At 62.7% G+C, this 20,387-nt stretch overlaps 1 protein-coding gene across 3 annotated transcripts; it reads right to left on the reverse strand.

The window, feature by feature from the left end:
- Window positions 1–1,031: 1,031 nt before the first annotated feature.
- On the reverse strand, window positions 1,032–9,063 carry DIPK1B (divergent protein kinase domain 1B). 3 transcript variants are annotated; one of them, XM_057723262.1, is made up of 5 exons: window positions 8,912–9,063; window positions 5,642–5,776; window positions 3,225–3,332; window positions 2,946–3,122; window positions 1,032–2,509 (listed from the first exon to the last, which is right to left on the reverse strand). In XM_057723262.1, exons 1-5 carry the CDS (start codon window positions 8,972–8,974, stop codon window positions 1,697–1,699), a joined length of 1,296 nt encoding a protein of 431 aa, XP_057579245.1. In that variant the 5' UTR covers window positions 8,975–9,063; the 3' UTR covers window positions 1,032–1,696. The 3 variants fall into 3 exon arrangements, with proteins under 3 accessions (XP_057579245.1, XP_057579246.1, XP_057579244.1); XM_057723263.1 differs by lacking the exon at window positions 2,946–3,122 and having other exon boundaries at window positions 8,912–9,053; XM_057723261.1 differs by having other exon boundaries at window positions 2,946–3,332; window positions 8,912–9,053.
- Between the last annotated feature and the right edge of the window lie 11,324 nt (window positions 9,064–20,387).

Below are 20,387 nucleotides of genomic sequence, written 5' to 3' on the forward strand. Positions count from 1 at the left end.
CTGAGTTTTCTGTGGCTTGTCGGCTGGGGTGGGGCCGTGGTGGCGGTGTGATTGCTGGAAGCGGGCCGACCTGATGAGCAGGGCAGGCAGCAGGCGGCGGCGTTCCTGCCCCGTCCTCCTCATGAGAACCTCACTGGCTGAATTCCCCTCGAAACCAGGCGGAATGTTCAGGAGGAGGGGGCTGGGCTTGGTGAGTCTGGTGGGAGAGGCAGAGGAGGCTTCAGCAGCGGTGTGGTGCATTCCAGAAGCCACGCTGCTCTCTGCTGGGGCGCCTGGACCAGGTGAAGGGTGGTCCTGTCCATCCAGCACCAGGAGGCAGGGCTAGCGGGTCGTCTTGGTTTTCTCTCTGCAGACCCTGATGACGCACCCGGACGTCCTAACCATCCTCGTTTCTCCAGGAGAGCACACCAGGTGGGCCCAGGGGGCTGGGCTCAGCCCCCAGCACAGCAGCCGTGCGCGTCCATCCTGCTCGCAAGGGCAGCAGAGAGCCGGGGAGAGTCCCGGCCTTGGGATGTCCTCCGATGGGAACGCGTCTGCAGGCGTATAGAACGACTTTGTGTGAACGTGGGTGGGTCTTGAAAAGCAATTGTGTGCTTTTCCCACTCCGTGTGTGAGCAGAGGCCTCTGGGAATCCCAAACTCCAGGGACACGAAAGGTGACAAAGTGCAGTGAAGAGGACAGGAGTTGGGGGGGCCCGTGGTGGCGGCAGGAAGGCGGCCCAAAGGCGGCGGTTTCCCATCCGTGGTGGCGAGAGCCTGGCAGGCACCCTTCATCCTGACTCTGGCCTGGGGGTTGGGGGTGGGGGCTGAGCTGTATTTGGATAATCCCCCCTCGCCCGCGAGAATGGGGGTCTCAGTGGAAACCTTGGAACACGTGTTTTCAGCACAAGGTGTTAAAGCGAATGGAAGGATTTAACGCCTTTTTTCAAGGAGGGCGTCTCCACGTTGGTGAAACTGGAGAACGAATGGGTCTTGAATAAACTGTCTTGACTTACGTACCCCTGTGTGATCAGCTGGGGGGGGGGGGGGACGGGCACGGGAAGGTGGGACCTTTGGCTCTTTCCCAGACAATGGGTGTTGCAGCCAGTGGCTCACCGAGGTCAGTGGAAAGTCCTGGATTGGGCCGCACTGTTCCCTGTGGCAGGCGATGTAGGGAGGAGTTAGTGTGGACTCACTTCAGATACTTGAGTGAGAAAACAATCCTGTGAGCTCACACTTAAGTCCCATCTGTGAACCACAATTTGGGGGTTCAGCTCAGCTCCAGGCACCCTCGCCCTTGGCTCCAGTCTTAACCCCCACCAGCCACCAGGACGGGGCTCCAGGGATGGGAGGGGCCTCCCTGGTGGCCGCCCCCCACCCGCCCTTGGCCTCCAGCAGACTGTCCAGACTGTGGTCCAGAGTGGGCTGAGGAGACTGGCTACTCACAGAAAAGCTATTTATTTACACGTATGTTCTCCAGAGTAACAAAACCTTGGCCTGGGCAGGGCCCTCGGCCAGGCCAGCCCTTGGTGCTCGGGCCCCAGGTCCTTCCTTCCAGCCTCTCCTGCAGCTGAACGGTCCTGTCTGGGAGCCCAGAAAACCCCAGGGGGTGGGGGCGCAGGGGCAGGAACCCACTGGGGTCTGGACGCTGGAGCGGCCGGAGTGGCCGGTCCTCTGGTGGTGGGGAGGGGGAGGAGGGAGGAGGGCAGGGCTGAGCGTCAGGTGTACTTGGTGTTGGAGATCTCCTTCCAGAGCAGGGTCTTGAGGTGGCTCAGCACCAGCGCGTGGTGCGCCTCCACCTGGCTGGCCAGCCCGCTCAGCGTGGTGCACGTGCGCAGCTGGCGGCCCAGCTCGGCGCGCAGGCCGGCGGGGGCGCCGGGCAGCAGGTAGTCCCGCAGCAGCTCGCACACCTTGGCCAGGTTGGGCTGCACCAGGTCGCCCTTGCACTGCCGCAGGAGCGTGTCGCAGGGCGCCCTGCAGTCGTGCCCGTAGGTGCAGTCCGCGCCGTGCGCGCAGCGGCGGCCCCGCAGGAAGCGGCGCACGGCGGCCTCGGGCGCCACCTGCTGCAGGTCGGCCATCCTGAAGTCGTACTCGGCCGTGTAGCCCACGTTGGCCAGCGTGGTCTCGCACATGTAGAAGGTCCCGTAGGCGCCGTGGAAGAGCTCCTCCACGAACTCCAGCAAGCCGATGGCGATCTTGGCGCGCCAGGGCCACGCGGGCCCCAGCCACTGGTGCAGGGCCCCGTGCAGGGCGGGCGGCAGCAGCGGGCCCAGCAGGGGCGGGAGCGCGGCCCCAGGCCAGGGGCGGTGGGGCACGCGCTCCGTGACGTACAGGTCCCCGCAGTAGCCCAGCAGCCGGGAGGCGTGCTCCTTCTCCTGCAGGGACAGCAGCAGCAGGAACTCGTTGCGCTGCAGCAGGGCCCACACCGACTTGGCCTCTGCCAGGGACACCCTGTTGTCCTTGTTGAAGTCGGCCACGAGCAGGACCTGTGCGACCAGCGCGGGCAGGGAGGGCAGGTCTCCCAGGTTCGCCTGAGGTTTGGGACCGGGAGAGAGGAGGCCGGGGCGTCGGAGAGCCTCCGCGTGGGCAGCGCCCTGGAGCCCGCGCACCCGCCAGGCGAGGGGCGCCCAGCCTCCAGCCCACAGCATGGAGGGGACGGCCAGGGACGTGGGAGGCCCCCCGCCACTCGTGGAAGCCCACCTGCCTCTCTCCCCCAGCACCCGCGGAGCCCAGGGACCTTCGCGCGGAGGTGGGGGCACGGCGCCCCCCCACCTCCCGCTCTCCCCACAGATGCCCCAGGGGCGGGTCCTTGAGCCTGCGGGTGCTCCCTGAGGGAGGGTCCGCTTGGAACTGAGGGCTCGCCAGATACCGGGCCAGCCCGTGTGGCCCCCACCCAGCCTGCCTCCTGCCCTTGTGCACGCGTCCCTGGGCATGAACTTGATGGAGCCCCCAGGAGAGCCAACTGACCTTGAGAAAGCTGAGGGTCATCTCCCGGAACTCTTTAATCGAGGTGCCCCGAGTGGGCTTGTCGAACAGCACCAGCTCCCGCCGGGAGGCCCCGTCCACCCCGGCCTTCGAGCTCAGGCGTTCCTCGATGCCACATTTGATGGTCACCTCCTTGCCCTGCCAGAGCCCGCTGTACACCTGCACAGGACCACAGGGATGCTCCGTGCGGACGTCCCCCTCCGGCTGCACCGAGGGCGTCTGGGCCCCGGGCTGACCCTGGCCTGACCCTGCTGGGCTTACCTGCTGGCCGGGGACGGAGGAGAGGCAGGTCCGCCACTCCACCTGGTGCAGGTGGCACAGGTCCTGGCAGATGGAGCCTGAGATAATGCCCTTGTGGTACTGGTCACACTGCGGAGAGGAGGAAGACGCAGGAAGTGGCCTGGGGAGGCGGGGCTCGTCCTGCCTGCCTGCCTGCCGCCTCTTTAGCCAGAGGCTCGGGGAGAAGCTTTCTGCAGCAATCAGGTCAGGCTCTGGAGCAGCTGCCGCCCCCAATGCCCTCTTCGGCTCTGGACAAGGCCTCGGCAGGCCCCTGAGTCCCGGGCTGAGCCGAGCAGGAAGGTGAGGAGCGGGTGGAGTCAGGCCTGTCCCTGTGGGGGCGGGGTGGGGGTGTTGTGGCGTCTGGAGCGGGTGTGGGGTGAGTTCCTGGATGTGCATCGCCGTTGCCACGGCGCCCAGGCCCTTGGTGGAGCTGGCTTGGAGGAGGGAGAGGGAAGGGAGGTGCAGAACGGGGCGCCGCCCGACTGCTGAGGGGGCGGGAGCCAGCGCTTCGCACGCCAGCCAGAGGCTGCGGACTCACCTCCGAGAACCGGGGAGGGGGCTTGTGCGCTGCGGCGTCGCAGACATGACAGCCGTTTGTCAAGACGGCGAAGGAAGACCAAGGAAGACCACACGCTGTCACTCTGCCACCCTGTAGGGAGGCCCCCTGCCGCAGGGGTCTGCTCTGAGCCCCCGAACCCCCCAGGGCCACAGGTGGTCTGCCAGGGAGTGCGGGCAGCAGGGCTGGGCCGGGGCTGGGAAGGGGCCTGACAGCCACACCGCCCGCCCGTGGTCCCCCCCTCCGTGGAAGCTGAAGTGGGCAGTGTGTCCGTCCGCCTCAGGGCTCCTGCGGCCCCTCCGGCCCGGGGCAGGACACCGGCCCTCCCCGCCTGTCTGCTGTCTGCTGTCTGCAACCCGGGCCGCGGTGGGGACCCAGCCCAGCACCCAGAGGTCCAAGGCGGCTGGTCTTGCCTCCCCCACGCACACACTGGGTGGCCTTGGACAAGCTGTGGAATCTCTTAGAGACGGCTGATGCCCCCATGAGGCGCGCATGTCTCCCCTGGAAAGGAAGGGGTGTCCCCATGGCCCCAGGGAGAGCCCTCAGGAGAGCTGGGCCCAGCAGCCTGAGGAGAGCCCCGCTCTCAGGAAGGCCAGGGCACTCAGGTTGGGAGGGGCAGGTTCTGCGTCTGCTCCCCCAGGGACCCTCGGGCCTCTGCATGTTGGGGGGCTGCGGCGGGCACACAGGAGGTTCTCAGAAAACACCCGCCGGCTCTGAGCGTCTGCTCACTGCATCCCACTGGCCAGACCCCGTCTCATGCCTCCTGCCACGTCTTGCTGCCCCCAAAGGCCCCTCCACCCACCGCCCGCACCAGGTGGCCCGGGCTCATCCACTCCCTGACCCAAGGGGTCCCCAGAGCAGTGCCTCTCCCCACCCCCACCCAGAGGCCGGGCGTCATCCCCACACACGCCTGCCCCTGGGTCTACCCAGCCCCTGGGACTCTGAGGGCCATGTGTCTGGTGCCCCACCTCGGGCCGGGCCCCGGAGGCCCCCGGTGAGCATTTCTGGAATAAATGAGCTTGTCTGAGAACGGCCGGGAGGCCAGAGGCTTTTTCCTTGGCCAGAGCAGGCCTGCTGAGGCCTTCTGGGGCACCTCACAGCCCCCTGGGAGGAGTGCCCCTCACCCTGCAGGGGAGGAGAAACGCCAGGCCCCCCGGCTGGTGAGAGGCAAGTGGACACAGGTTCGAGGCCAGGGGTCTCCCACGGCTCCCCCTTCAAGACCCCAGGAGCTCTGCTGGGGCAGGGCAGGTCCCCCAGGTGTGTCCCCACGTGGCCTCAGAGGCCTGCTCAGCCGAGGGCTCCCACCCGCCGGGGGCGGCCGGGCAGGGCCCCTCCCGCCAGTCACAGGGTGTCAAGCAGCAGCCGTGAGCCACCCCGTGTGCGAGCTCATGGGCACACGCGCACCCCTGTGGATGAGCACACGCAGGCTCACATGTGCCTCACACGCACGTGCACGGCCTTACTCTAGAGGCCACGGTGGCACCTTAGTGCTGTCGCCCGCCTGAGGCCCTGAAGGCCACGCCCGCAGCCGCCTTTGCGGGACCCTTGGCCCCAGGAGGGGCCCTCAAGGCCTCCAGCGCCTGCCTGTCCCCGTCTTGGCTGAAACGTCCTGCCTCCTGGTCCTGTCTACAGCTGGCTCCGTCCGTCTGTCCGCAGCCGCCGGCAGCTGCGCGACCTCCGCCCGGCCCCCCCTCCTCCCGGGCCTCCCCGACGGCCCCCAGGGGCAGCTGTGCCGCCGACACGGTCGGACGCGTCTTAACCCCACTGCACTGGGGCCTCTGCGCCACGTCTCTACGCCGCCCGCCCGCGGCAGCGCCCGCAGGCCCGGCAAGACGACACTTACGATGACTGCCTGGCAGACGTGCCCGCGGCAGAGCTCCGCGTAGGACGAGTAGTGCACGTAGGCCAGCCAGCTGCCCGCGAAGACGCCCAGCCAGACCAGGAAGACGTACTTGACCCTGAGGCCCGGGAGCCGGCCCTGTGGGGGAGGGGGCCGAGAGGAAGCGCCGCATTCAGGGCGCCGCCCAGCCTCCTGGACCCCAGCTTTCCCCAAGGGTGCCCCCAACCCGGGGCCGGCACCACCCCGCCAACGTCTCCCTTCACCTCTGTGCACCCACTCCGGGCGGGGCCGGGGGCCTGGTGTCCTCCAGGCCTTTAAATCTCATGGGCAGGTAAAAATAAATTCCAAAATGAGAGGATAAAGGGTAGACAACTCTTTATTTTGCTGAATAAAGAGATTCTGAACAACGTTCCCTCTTGTCCTGCCCTCATTTCATAATGATGTGTAACCTCTGCATAAGGTCGGGCTGGGGAAGCACCCCTCCTGCACACTGTCCTCCCGCTGGTGGAGATTTCGGGCGGGACCTGGGCCAGCGGAGCACAGGGCTTGGGGGCACGGTCACCCCACGGGGCTATGAGACACAGCCCAGACACCCACGATCACAGCAGCCAAAGGGTGGACACAACCCACGTGTCCACTGACAGATAAGTGGATAAACCACGTGGTCCATCCACGCGATGGAACAGTATTCAGCTGTGAAAAGGCAGCGAATCACGACCCAGGCTACAGCATGGGTGACCCTGGAGGACACCGTGTCCAGTGCAGTGAGCCCACCCATGCGAGGGCCTAGAGAAGTCAGGTCCACAGAGACAGGAAGGGTTGGGGGGGGGCAAGGGCTAGGGAGGATGGGGTGTGAGTGTTTAAAGGGGACGGAGTTTGAGTTTGGGAAGATGACACGCGTTCTAGAGGCGGGTGCTGATGGCTGCACGGCAGCGTGAATGTGCTTCACGCCCCTGAGCTGTGCACTTAAAGATGGTTACGACGCTAAGTTTATGTGATGTATGATTTACCAGGATAAAGAACAGGTAACTAAGACACGCAGCCCCCGGTCCTGCTGGCAGAGGCTCTGTCCAGGAGTCCGGGGTGGGCCCGAAACTGCGTCTCTGGGCTCAGCGTCTCTGCCAGCTTTCCCCAGCTGACGGGTGGAATCACAGGGTGTGAGGGTCCCAGAGCCCTGCCAGGGTTGGGGGCACTGGCTCCCACCCAGCCCCCAAGCAGGGATCGTAGGGGCATCAGCTTCCTTCCCCACCCCCACCCTAGTAGATCACAGGCCTCACTGGCTGCTGTCTCAGGGGTGGGGTGGGGGCCAGCTGATGGGATGGGGTTACCAGGCCCTGACCGCGCAGCTGAGCCCCAGAGAACAGTGCCCGAGCCCAGGGGCCAGGAGGGCAGGAGGGCCCAGGGCTTCAGGCCAGCCTGCCCCGGGGAGGACCCCTGCCAGCACTGGTCACACACCCTGCCACCCGTGGGCCTGGGAGCGGCTCCAGTCCTGGTTAGTCCTGGGTCCTAGTCAGCTGGGGCCTAGAAATGCGGCCAACAGCTCCCCACTGAGGACAGGGCAGGGGCCTCCAGGCCCAGCCGGGCAGCTGCGCGCATCTTTACGGTTCCCCCGGAGCGGCAGGGTCCTTCCCTGCAGCGTCCCTGGCGCGGCCTCACACCGCTGGCCGCCCGCCCTGCAGGCGCTGCAGCAGGAGCTCCGGGCGGGTGCCCTGGGGCAGTGGGAGGGCCCGGCCTCAGGCCCACTAGTCCTGCCACCACACCTGCTTCCGCCAGTTTTGTTCAAAAGGAAAAACAGGAAAGCAGACGCATGGTGGGTGGGGGGCCGCGGAGCTGGGGGTGTCGTCTGGCGGGACAAGGTCAGAGGACTCCCAGCCACTGTGAATCATGCCCCGAGGTGGAGGTGGGCAGCGCCTCTGGGGGCCAGTGCCGGGGGGTCCTGGGGGTCCCGCCAGGAGGGGTCAGGCTAAAGCCAGCACCGGACCCAGGGGCTGAGCTCAGAGGCCTGAGAGCTGGGGTCCAGGACCCGCAATGCTGGCCTCCCCTGCAGCAGCTCAGTCGAGGCCTTTCCCTCGGGATGGGGGCCGCTGCACCCCCCACCTCCCAGCATGGGGGCAGACACAGACCCTCAGCTCCCACCTCACCCCGTGCTGCAACCCCTCACCCACCCCGGTGGCCCACACACCCTCCGCCCCTACATCTGGCCGTCCGTCTCGTCCATATGGCCCTTTGTGCGTGGGCTGCGGGCGGCGGGGGCGGGGGGTGGGCAGGCGCCCCACGCGTGTCCAGGCGGGCGGGAGCCCCCTCCCCAAGAGGCCCGGCCGGCCCGCCTCCTGTCCCCGCCCTTTAAGAAAGCCCCTGAGGAAGTCTTCAGTGGAACCTGCCCCTGACTCCCCCCGGCTCTGGCTGTTTCAGGGGTCTGGGCGGCCCGGCAGACACAGACCCTCAGCTCGCACCTCACCCCGTGCTGCATGGAGACCACCATGCACTCGCGGCCCTGGTGGGGGGGGGGGGGGCAAGGAGCGCTTCTGGCACAGACGGGCGCCTGCTTCCTCCCACCTGTCTCCCCAGAGGGGAACCCCCTGGCCTGGCCCCAGGACGGCCCTGGGCTCTGATCAGGGCTGTCTCCTTCCGCCCAGGGGCTGGGGTCCTGGAGAGCATCCAGGCTGTAGGTTTGGCCTGGAGGATCTGAGACTCTGAGGCAGGCCTGGCTCAGACCACCCAAAGCAGAGGTGACGGGTTCCCGACAGCTGGCTCCCAAGGCAGCCTGGGCCTCCCTGCACAGGGCAGGGTCCTGAGAGGGACAGTGATTTGTCCAAGGTCACTGTGGGGTCAGGGCACACTCCCAATCTCGGGCTGGCTGGGGGATGGCCCAGGGGGAGGGGATGTCCTTCTCAGGGTGGTTCTGTGCATCCCAAGTTTTCCATCACAGAAAAACAAACCTGGTCTAAGTAGAGGAAAGCGGGGCGGGCTCGGCGTGGCGTCTGGGCCTGCGGGAGCCGGTCCAGCCCGCGGCGGGCTGGGGGCCTCCTTCCGCCCCAGAGGCAGGGGTGCCACCCTGCAGCATCCGAGGCGCCCGGCCCCTCCGCGCACCCCGTGGACAGCCCCCACCCCGGTCCCCAGGGCCCGCCCTGCCCCCAGCCTCCGCGGGGGCCGAGCACCGCAGCGCTCTCCGACCTTGAGTCCCGAATCCGCTCCGCGCCCCCGGCTGGACGCCGCGCGCCCCCGGCCCCCGCGGCCCGGGCCCCAGGGCGGGCGGGGCGGGGGCGCGCCTACCTGCAGGCCCTTGGAGAAGGGGCAGAAGAGCACCAGGTGCGCCAGGCGCCGCAGCCGCCGCATGGTGGGCGCGGGCCGGGCGCGGGCCCGGCTCGGCTCGGCCTCAGCCCCGCGGGCCGGCCCGCAGCGGCCGCCGCGCCTGCTCCCCGCCCCGCGTCCACGCCGGAGCGCTCGCCTCTGAAGGCCTGGCGGGCGCGCGGGCAGGGGAGGCGCGCGCAGGGGGCGCGGCGGGGACGCGCGCGGGGAGCAGAAGGCGGGCGAGGGCGCGCGGCCGCGCGGGGGGCGGGGAGGGGGAGGGAGGGAGAGGGGAGGGGAGAGGGAGGAGGGCCGGGGGCGCCGAGGGCCGCGGGGCTGGGGGGAGGGGCCCGCGCCGCGCCCCGCCCCGGAGAGAGAGGGGAGGGCGCCGAGGCCCCGCCCCCCGCGCGCCCCCCGGCCGCATCCAGGCGGGGTCGTCCCGGGAGGTGACGGTCACGGGCGGGGCTGGCGCGCGCGCCCCTGCGGAGCAGAGGCGGGGGATGGAGCCCGGCAGCCCGCGGAGGTCCCGCGGGGCAGGGCCGGGCGCGCGGGGACGCGGGCGTGTGGCGGCGGGGCTCCCACGCCAGCCCCCCGGCCTGGAGGGGCCGTGGACGCTGCGGCAGCATTTGCCTCTCTCTCCCACTTTTCAGAGAAATACAGGAAAATGCACCCTTTCACGGTGCAGCTCTGCCGTGTTTCCAGAGGCAGCCCTGTGCAGGCGGCAGAACAGTTCCACCCCCCAAAAGACGCAGGGGCCCCTCTTTCTTCCAGCCCTCCCGAGGCCCAGCCCTGGGGAGCTCTGGCTCGTCCCCTGCACGTCACGTGCATGGGATAAAGCAGCCACGGCCTTCGGGTCTGGCCCCTGTCGTTGGGCAGAGGGCCCTGGGAATTCAGCACCCCCTCTTTGCAGCGGGGGCTCCGGGCGCCAGGCACCAGCTCGACCGGCCAGTCACCCCCGAAGGCCCTCGGAGTTGACTGGGGCTTCAGAGCGGCCAAGTCTGCATCCGCGTTTCTGTGTGAAGGAAATTCCTTTTCCCTGGGGTGATGCAGAGCAGGGATGCGGAGCCGGGTGTCAGGGGACGTTTAACTTCCTCCAGAGACGCTGCACCCTTTGTCCCACCGTGGGTGTGGGCGGGCTGCTTGCTCCACATCCTCAGCCGCACTTGGTTTTTTGTCCGTTTTTAAATTCTAGCCATTCTACCGAGTGCGCAGTGGTGTTTCTTTGCGGTTATTTGCATTTTCCTAACGGCTAATGATGTTGAATATGTTTTATGTACATGAAAATGCGACCTGTATATATTCTTTGGCAAGGTGTCTATTCAAAATTTTTGCCCGTCTTTTTTTTTGTATTGTTCATTTCCTTGTTGTTGAGTTTTGAGAATTCTTTTATATCTTCTGGAAACCAATATATTATCAAATATATGATTTGCAAAGATTTTCTCCCAGTCAGTGGCTTGTCTTTTCATTTTCTTAACAGTGCTTTTCAAAGAGCACAAGTTCTTAATTTTGATGAGGTCCAGTTTGTCCGTTTTTTTTCCTTTTATTCGTTTGTGCCTGTCAAGTCTAAGAAATCTTTGCCTAACCCAATCCAGGGGCACAAAGATTTTTTTCTGTATTTTTTTTCTAGAAGGTTTATAATATTAGGTTTTATGTTTGGGTCAGTGATTCAATCTGAGCTAGTTTTCCTACATGGTGCAAGGTATGGGCCAAGGCAGGGTTTTGGTTTGGGGTTTGGAAGTTTTTGTTTGTGCGGGTTTTGCACATGGATATCCAATTGTTCCAGCACATTTGTTGAAAAGATGAGCCCTGGGATGGTTTTGTGCCTCCGACGAGACACTGCCCTGCAAGCAACTTCCCCACCTCCCGAATAGTGGTTTTTCAGCAAGTTCCGGAGGGCAGACTTCCTGCAATTCTGCCAACACCACAGTGACTTCTCTGCTGTCTCGTGACAGCTGTGCTCTCTCAACAAGATCTCAGCCTGGGAGCAGGGGCTCCAGCTCAGCCCTACAGGTTACTTCTTTTTTCTTTTTTGGGAGGGGGATTTTTGGGTTTTTTGGCTGTGCTGCACGGCTTGCGGGTTGCGGGATCTTAGTTACCCAACCAGGGATTGAACCCGGGCCCTCAGCAGTGAAAGTGTGGAGTCCTAACCACTGGACCACCAGGGAATTCCCTACAGGTTACTTCTTGTGTCTGTTCTTCACTGCAATCCTCTGTTATAGTTAGTAGTTGTTGTAGCAAACTTTCCCAGTTCAAATTGCCATATGGCTTCTGTCTCCTGATGGGACCCCAACTGATACAGGTCTGGTGCAAAAGGGACGTGGGCATTTTTTATTTTTATTTTTATTTATTTTTTTGGCCTCACCGCTGGCTTGCGGAATCTTAGTTCCCCAACCAGGGATTGAACGCGGGCCTTTGGCAGTGAAAGCACAAGTCCTAACCGCTGGACCATCAGGGAATTCCTGCCATGGGCATTTTTATAAAACTTATGGAGACCCACTACGCCCCACACTTTGGACCACGTGGCCCACCATCGAGCACCCAATGTCCTCAACCAAATGGTCTTTGTACTTGGACTGATGTCCAGGATGGTCCCCTAGGGGAGTCCAAGTGGCTGGACCAGAACTCAGTTTGCATCCCCTCCATCCCCTTGTGGACCATCCAGCCTGGCCAGAGGGTCCCCTTAGGAGAGGGAGAGGCATCTGCTCAGGAGGGTCCGGGTAGAATCCTGATCATCGCCAAAGATCTGCATAGCCCCACCCCCACTCTTTCCTCCTGGTGGTTGCCAAGGTGACCAGAGGTGCTCCTCTCTGGGGACAGCCACATTCAGTGACCGAGCTGCCTGCCTAAGGTGCGTGGGGGCCAGGAGGAGGGGATGCAGGTAGAGTCAGAAATCTAAGCAAACTTTGGAGGAGGCCACTCCAGCACTCTGTGACTCCAGCGGCTGTGGGCGCTGGGAAGCTGGGAAGGGCCGCTGGCACCCTGACCGCCAGCCCCCTGTGGGGAAGAGCCAGGAGCCACGGTGGTTCTCCTCTGTCTTTGTGTCCTCACGTGACCTTCAGAGACCCTATTTGCAAATAGGTCACATTCTGAAGTCCTGGGTGACCATGAACCTGGGCGGGACACTATCCAACCCAGTACACAGATCAAACAGCTAAGTCATTGGAAACAGCCCAAGAGTCAGTGCAAGTACATCACGTTTCATCAAGGGACCCACAATAGAAATGGCTCCATCAGGAGAGGCGTGTATTTCTCCTTCACGTGTCACTCGGAGTGTAAGCATCTCAGGGACTTCCTCAACACGTGGTTTCTGGCTGGCAGTCCAGAATGGCTGCTCCAGCTCCAAACATCACCTCCACACTCCAAAAAGGAGGAAGAACAAAACGGACAGGAAGAGCATGACTTTCCCTTTAAAGACAGGACCTAGAAAAGCTACCTTTTTTTCTGCTCACACCCCATTGGCCAGAGATAAGTCACATGACCTTTCTTGTTGCAAAGAATGCTGGGAAATGTAGTCTTTTCTGGGCAGCCACATGTTCAACTAAACTACAGGTTTTTCTGGTACCCCTCAGTCTCTGGCACAAGTGTGTCAAGGGGAAGATGGAGAAATGGAGACGTGGACCCTGGGCACATTGTCCTTCTAGACGTAGCTCATCCCACTGCCCCAGGCCTTGATGACCTAGGACTGAGGTCAGGGATCACACAGAGTTCCCTTCAGACAGGTGTTCTGGGAGGTGTGGATGCCTTCAGGCCTGTACCAGGCCTCGGGAAAGTGATGTCTGCCTTAAAACCCAAAGGATGGGGATGGGGAGGGGGAGGGGAAGGGCGGAGCGGGAGGATGGAATCCAGGCAGAGGGACAGAACCTGCAGAGGCCCAGGGGCAATGGATGTAGGCAGACATGGAAGCTGCACTTTGCACGGTGGATGTTGGCAGGGGAAGCAGCAGCAGGGCTGTGAGCCCCCCATTCCTCTCTCTGCACTTACACTTGGCTGTTCCGATGAGTCGGGTGTCTGAGGGTCCTGGGGGTCTCAGTCCACCATGTGTCACTCAATCTCTTCTCTCACTCATGCCGCATCTCCGCCACAGGCCCTGTCTGTCTGATCTTGAATTCACATTTGCTTGACCTGAACTGAAGGGAATCCCGTAACTCTAAATCCCGGGTGCTGGGAGGGGTGGCGCCTGTGTGGTGGGGACCCCCACAGAGCTGGAGGTGCAGGGCTCAGGGCACAGCTGCAGGCATCTGCCCTCGGGTCGGGCCTTCCCGCCTGCTCGCTGCTCACCTGCTCCACAGAGGTCGGAGGTCTTGGGAGATTTCTGCTTCTCGGATTCCATAATCCAAGTTTATTTTTTGTAGTGGGAGGGCCCCTTGGGTGTCTGGTGCAGTGCCTGCAGTGAGCTGAAGAGTGGCCCCGGAAAGTGATGTGTTTGCATCCTCACCCCTGGACCCTGTGAATGGGCCCTTATTTGGAAAAAGGATCTTTGCAGATGTAATTAAGCTAAGATCTTGAGAAGAGGAGACCACCCTGGATTACTGGCCCGCAGGAGCTGCGAGAGGGAAGGACCCTCCCAGAGCCTCCGGAGGGAGTGCGGCCCTCCACACTGGGATTTTGGACTTCTGGCCTCCAGAACTGGGAGACTAAATTTCTGTCATTTTAAGTCACCCTTTGTGGTAATTTGTTACTGGGGTGAGGGTGAGGGGGCTTTCAAGAACCAGAAAGTTCTGTGTCTGGAATGTGGCTTGCAGCAGGGGCCCTGGAGAGGTGGTGCTGGTGCGGCCAGTGGTACTGGTGGGGCTGGTGGGGCTGGTCCTTGGAGGCTTCCAGCTCCTGCCTGAGAGTTTGGACGGATCTTATTTTCCAGACGCTGAGGAATTCTTTTCAAAATGCCTTTTGGATTCCTCCTTACTCTTCTTCCCAGAATATTCTCCCTATGGATTCCTTTTTTTTTTTTTTAACTTTTTTTTATTCTTTCCCACGCACCCAGTGGCAGAAGCATCCCGTATCACTGACCCACTGCCGTGTAATGAAGAAGCCCAAACCCAGCAGCTCAGAGCAGCGAGCGGTTCTGTGGACCAGGCGTCCTGGAGCAGCTCAGCCATGCGGTACTGGCCCAGGATCTCGATGACATTGATGTCAGAACGTCAGCCAGGCTCTCAGTCCTTTGAAGGCTTAAGTGGGGTGGCGGACCACTTGCCGGCAGGTGGGGTGCTGGCTGGAGGTCCGCTCCCGGCCAGGCTGACCTCTCCGCAGGGCGGCTCAAGCATCCTTACAGCGTGGCGGCCTGTGATCTGGGCGCCAGGCAGGAGCAGTGGTCCCGCGCGCCCACTCCCCCCGTGCCGGCAGTGAGGGTCCCTGGGGCCACCTGGGGGCCTGCGCCACACATCCCCAAGGACATGTCAGGTCTACACAGAGAGGCTACAAGGGGATTAAACCACAGCAGGAGACACTGCGGTTAGACCAGCGCAGAGCTTTCTTAGAGTGACCCCAAACAATGCCATACGTTTCCCAGCGGGTCCTCACAGGAGCCCTGAGACAGCAGACCGTTCCTCCACACTCTGCAGATGGCCAGCCCGGTCGCGAAGGTGAGCAGCCCCTCAGAGCCGCACGCTGCCGTGGTGGGGCCAGGACAGGAACCCACCTGCTGACTGCAGCTCAGCCTTCCGCTCCCCTAACGCCGCCCACCCTCTTGGCCTAGCACCACGGGCCTGCTGCCCGGGTGAGGCCCCCACCCCTCCGTCTCACTCAGATTGTATGGTCCCCTCCCCCTCCCTCCTGTGTCCTCGCTGCTGTCTCTGTCTCTCCCTCCCTCAATCTCCCCTCCCCCCACCTGTCTCCATCCCCACCTTCACCCTCTTGCTGGTCTTCCAGGAGCTTCTCGAGGGAGACAGAGGTCCTGCAAGGTCTTGGTCCAGGCTGAGGTGCAGCCAGCCTCGGGGAGGCAGAGGGCACCCTGGACTCAGCAGTGCCAAGGGCTGCAGGGGCAGTGGCCTGAGCCTGCACCTCCTGACGAGTGTTCCCAGGACCATGTGCTCTGTCAGCCAGCACCGGGCCTGGCCCTGCTGTGTGTGTGTGTGTGTGTGTCTGTGTGTCTGTGTGTCTGTGTGTGTGCAGCCTCCCAGGTGCCCTGGGCGGGGGTGAGGAATCCAGCTGTGATCGGGACCGACCGAGGCAGACTTGGCCCCGGCTGCAGGCTCCAGTGGAGAGCCCAACGTCGAGGGGGGTGGGGGTCCGGGGGGGGAGCCCAGCACCAAGGGGACCGGAGTGACCAGCGGATCCCACTGTGAGGGGGTCTTTTGGGCTGGGAGCCACCCAAAGGGGGCTGCTGTGGAGGGGAGGTGGGGTGGCTGGAATTCCTGGCAGAGGGAACAGCAGTGGAAAAGGCTCTGAGGCAGGAAGGAGCAGATGCATTCTGGGTGCTGAAAGAAGAAGGGAGGTGCTGAGGCTGGGGTCACCGGGAAGGACAGTCTGCTGCCCAGAAGCGGGAGGGAGGCAGGCAGGAGGCTGAAACCCCAGGTGGTTAGCACTGCCCAGGGCCTGCCCTCTCCCCGTCAGCAGCCTGGGGACAGGGGAGGGGGCGTCTCTTCCTCAGCGACCCTGGGCTGGGGGCTCCGTGCAGTGTTACCGTGGAAAGCAGGCGGTTAAAAGTCTTTGACCCAGAAATGTCACCTGTTGGACACTGTTCAGAGTTAATCATTAAGGAAGGGGCGTAGATTTAGCCGGTCACTCACCCAGCCTTGTTCAGAGAGAGTTCAGAACACCCTAAATGCTCATCGAGAGGCAACTGGGTATATACACGAAGGTCCGTTCAGGCAGCAGAGTGTTGTGTGAACCTTAAAAGAGAGCGAGAGCCCTGGGTCCTCACACTCTGGACACTTCGCAAGAGATGCATGTGCTCCAGGGCCCCGGGGTCTGCCCGACCCCACGGGGAGGCCACAGCCTGCGTCCGCCGCTTCAAGACGTCCAAGATTTGGGGGAGAAACGAGTCTTTCTGATGCCATAAGGAAGCTTATTTTTATTATGATGTTTAGACATGTTCTTTTACATATCATGCGAATGAAAACACAACATTTAAAACCTCACTTGGAATGTGTGGGTCCCCAAGAATACGGCTGAGGCCTTCAGTTCTGCTGAGAAAGACAGAGCAACGAAAAGGAGGGGGAGTGTGACCCCCACCTGTGTGACCCACACACTGGTACGCAGGTGCATATTGATGGATGTATTCAACAAAAACATCCCCAAATCTGGAAAGCCACATGCTTAGATGCTACAGTGATCACACTGGTTAGATGTTGAGGTTACAGGTGACTTTTATTTACTCCTGCCCAGCTGTGTCGAGGTGAAATTCACACAACCTAAAATTAATCGTCTTAAGTCGCGCACTTCCGCGGCATTTGGCACGTCCGCAGTGCTGTGGAGTCAGCGCCTCCACCTAATTCCAGAACCCTTGCACCCCCAGCAAAGGAAACCCCGGTACCCGCAAGCAGTCACGCCCCGCCCCCCGCCCCCAGCCCCAGTGCCCAGCAGCCTGAGTTCCGCCTCTAAAGGTTTTTCTATTCTGGGTATTTCATGTAAGTGGACTCGCTCTATATGTGCCTTGTCGTGTCTGGCTTCTTTCACTTACAATTAGTCTTCAGGGGGTTTCCTTGGTGGCGCAGTGGTTAAGACTCCGTGCTCCCAAAGCAGGGGGCCCGGGTTCTCCTGCGTGCATTCGGCAACGACGCATTCGCATGCCTCACCTAAGAAGCCCATCTGTCGCAGCTAAGACATGGCACAACCAAAGAAATAAATATTTTAAAAAATTAGTTTCTGAAGTTCACGAGCGCGGTGGCCTGTGTTAGAACTCCATTCCCCCTCGCGGCTGAGCAGTCTCCCGTTGTGCAGCGGGGCCACGCGCGGGGACTAGCATTCCCCTCATGAATAGGAACGTCCACTCGTCAGTGGGCGGACACGAGCCTGTATCCTGTAGGATGAACGTCTAAGGCCTTCCGTGAGCAGGAATGAGTCAGGCGCAGGGGCCACTTCCCCCTTTCTCTCCCCATTCCCTCCCCTCCCCCAGCTCGCTTCCTTTCTCCCCCCCACCCCCACCTGCTTAGTGGGCTTCAACCCGCATGACAGGATCTGCGAGAGGTAAAGGCATGACTCTTATCAACACGGATCATGAAAATGTTCCCCTCCAGGCACTTTCAGGTGTGTCAACAGTTGGAGACACCTGCAGTGCCACTCCCATCGCGGAAGGACAGATGTCTTGGCTCTAAGAAAGGGAAGCTGTGCGTGTGTGTAGGTATGTGTGCAGACATACAGGGCCAGTTCACCCACGTGGAGTGTCTGGAGAAGGTGTCAGCCAGCCCCGCCGAGGGATGCCAGCTCGCTCGGTCTCCAAAGGGCCAGGAGGGCCAGGACGGACTCCCTGTGGGGGCGTCTTGGCCTCACTGTGGGCAGTGTTCCTCCAAGATAAAGCCGGAGGGGAAGCTTGCCCAACGTTCGCAGCCTCCGTGGGATGGGGCTGGTGGGCACAGGAAGGGAAGCGTGTGCCTAGAGGCAGCTCCGAGGGGCGACCACAGAAGATCAGAACCCACGACCACCCCCCCGGGGGGGAGGCCTCTCCCTTGAGGCTGCTCTGCGGGGCTCCGTCTTCTGAAGGCAGGTTCTCCCCAGAGGGGTGCGGCCTGTGGGTCCCCTGGGGGACCCCTGTGGCCTGCAAGACGAGTTCCTGCAATGCTGAGGTCTCACTGGGCCGGAGGCTGGGTGCCTGCCAGGCCTCTCTCCGCTTCGTCTCACCATCTAGGCCGCTTTCCCTGGGCCAGCCTGGGCTTCTGGCCAGGCATCAGGAAGGTGGTGTGAAAACAGTCCCACCTCTGGTGCCGCCCCGGCTGCCACAGGGCAGGGACCGAGCCCTCGCGGACACTCGGGGTCAGACTGGGCCCGGGATCTGGCCCTGCGCCTGCTGGGCTTGGCCGCACGTGGCAGCCCAGAGGGGTGGGAAGACTCCGCACGTGCCCTCGGGTGGCCCTGACCAGGGTGGACGCCACACGCAGCCCTCCTGTTGGGGCTGCGGTGGTCCCCACTCACCCAGGCCGGGAGCGAGCCAGCCAGCACTCCACCGTGGCCACGGCCCTCAGTGGGGGTTCTGTTCAGAGGGCAGGGCCGTCAGCCTCACACGGCGGGCGGGGTCGTCCCCAGGATGCTGGCGTTAGAGGGATTTCCGGGGCTGAGGCAGGTGGGGGGGCTTCCCCTCCCTCGGGGTCCAGGGCCAGGCAGAGGTGAGCAGACGTGCTCAGGCGTCCTCACCGTCCCTGGCCCACAGCCCCCGCCCCCTCACTGTGCCCAGAGTCCAGGGATGTCCCTCTGAATGGGTGTCACAGCTGCTGCACTGCTGGATCTATCTGGAGGCAGAGCTGGTCTTTTTTAAAAAAATTAGTTATTTACTTATTTAGTTGCACCAGGTCTTGGTTGCAGCAGGTAGGCTCCTTAGTTGCGGCACGTGGGCTCCTTAGTTGTGGCACGTGGGATCTAGTTCCCTGACCAGGGATCGAACCCGGGCCCCCTGCATTGGGAGCGCGGAGTCTTAACCACTGCCCACCAGGGAAGTCCCGGCAGGGCTGGTCTATAAAACCCGGTGACCAGGCTCCGGGTGTCCCATGGGTCAGTATCCCTAAGGGTAACTGGGAAAAGCCCCCTGCCGGCCAGGACGGCCCAGGACATGGAGAGGCTGCAGGACCTCTGGGGCCACACATGTCTGCTCATGGCGGCTGTGACCCCACAGGATGCCCCCTGCCCCGGAGCCCGAGCAGCGCCCATCGTTCTCCAGGCCTGTGGCTCAGGACCCCAGCCCCACGGGCTTTTAGGGGGCCCACACGTGTTTTCATTTTTTTTCAAATCAGAAAAAAAATTGGAAGGAAAAATATGAATTTTTAGGGTTCCTCTTACCATCTTTATACCAACACAGTCAGAGAATATAATTTTCAGTGTTTCTATGGTGGAAGGAGCCCACGGAGGCCAAGTGCCGAGGACCCGCCGCGGCCCGGGCTAGGAGGACCAGGAGTGTGGACTGTGCAGAGCTGGGGGGGAAGGAGGGAGGTGAGGGCGGGAAGGGTTAGGAGAGAGAAGGGAGAGAGGGAGGCGGGAGGAGAGATGGGGAGGACCGTCACGGAGCCAGCGCCCGGAGCCCACAGCCCAGGTGGCAGGTGGCAGGTGGCAGGTGGCAGGTGACAGGCTGTGCTGCCCCCAGCCTCCCGGGGAGAGTGGCCTGGGGCTGCCGCCGTCGCCCTGCGCGCACTGCGGGACGGCTCTGACCCCGGGCCAAGTGCACGGAGGGGCGGGGTTCAGAGGAAGGGAACAGAGTTCGGAGGGGGCAGGGGGCGGGGGCGGGAGGAGAGAGGCCCCGAAATGCTGCACAACCCCCGACACCATCTCGGGCGTAGGGTGGACGCCAGCAAGAGCCCACGGCTGCTGGCCGTCCAGGGCCGACCCCGTGCCCGTCACCGGGGCAGCCGGCCCTGCGCGGGTCGCAGGCTGGGGTCGACTCTCGGGGTTGTGTCCCGCTGGCGAGCAGAGGGGCCGGGAACCCGGAGCTCCTCCCTCTCTGTCCCCCTGCCCTGCAGGCAGGGCCGCTTCCGCTAGAGGGCAGAGCTGCTCAGCCGTCGGCAGAGCCCGGGCAGTTTGGCAGGCGCGGCCGAGAATGAGAATCGGGGCTGGGGTACAGACTGGGGCCCTACTCTGGGGAAGGGGTCACCGGATAAAATACAGGGCACCTGGTGAGATTTCCATCTCAGATAAACGACGAATGGCACTCTTTAGTACGGGACACACTTGTCCTAAAAAAGTATTTCTTGTTTATCTGCAATTCGGATCTCATCTGGTGCCCTGTACTCTGTTTTATTTTTCTAGGTCTGCTGCCCGTACCTGGGACAGCACAGGCACGTGCAGGGAAAGAGTCCAGGGTAGGGCTGCAGCCCCCGCGCCAAGTGCATCAGCTCAGCGGCTGATGTCGGGATGGGTCACCAGGAGGCCTCACCTGCCCCCGCACGGTGACTCAGGTGAATGCTGGCAGTGGTGCTGGCTGATGTCCAGGCAGGGCGGGGCAGGGCAGGGTGGCGTGGCTTAGACTGAGCTCCGGAACCTTGCCTCTGACCTTTCACTCAGAGGTAGCAGGACACACTGACTTTGACTTGGGACTCACTTATCTGGGCCTCTGTATGGTGAAGGATGTGGTGAGGGTCAAAGGCCAGAGGACTGGGTCTGCTCACTCTGGAAGGGACGGCTCCAGCGATAGTACTGGAACTCTCTAGACTTGTGCAGTGCACAACCTGTGTAACTGTGCCGAGTGGTCCTGGACTGTGTCTCTGCTTCCCTCTTCACCTAGGGGCTCTCCCTCAACTCTACCTGCCAGGCTTCCACTCCCAGCATGGCCCCTGTACTCCCACAGGAGTCTCCTTGGTTATATTTAGGTCATGAATTCACCTGG

The sequence above is a fragment of the Hippopotamus amphibius genome, chromosome 2 (genome assembly GCF_030028045.1).
Source record: "Hippopotamus amphibius kiboko isolate mHipAmp2 chromosome 2, mHipAmp2.hap2, whole genome shotgun sequence".
NCBI classification, from domain to species: Eukaryota; Metazoa; Chordata; class Mammalia; order Artiodactyla; family Hippopotamidae; genus Hippopotamus; species Hippopotamus amphibius.

Excerpts from the sequence above, each read along its gene's own strand:
- DIPK1B (XM_057723261.1), bottom strand. The coding sequence starts at position 8,974 with ATGCGGCGGCTGCGGCGCCTGGCGCACCTGGTGCTCTTCTGCCCCTTC. Across the intron at positions 5,777-8,911 it reads CCTTCTCCAAGGGCCTGCAG|GGCCGGCTCCCGGGCCTCAG; the intron begins GTAGGCGCGCCC and ends CCTCCCCCACAG. Across the intron at positions 2,510-2,945 it reads TGACCCTCAGCTTTCTCAAG|GCGAACCTGGGAGACCTGCC; the intron begins GTCAGTTGGCTC and ends CCCAAACCTCAG.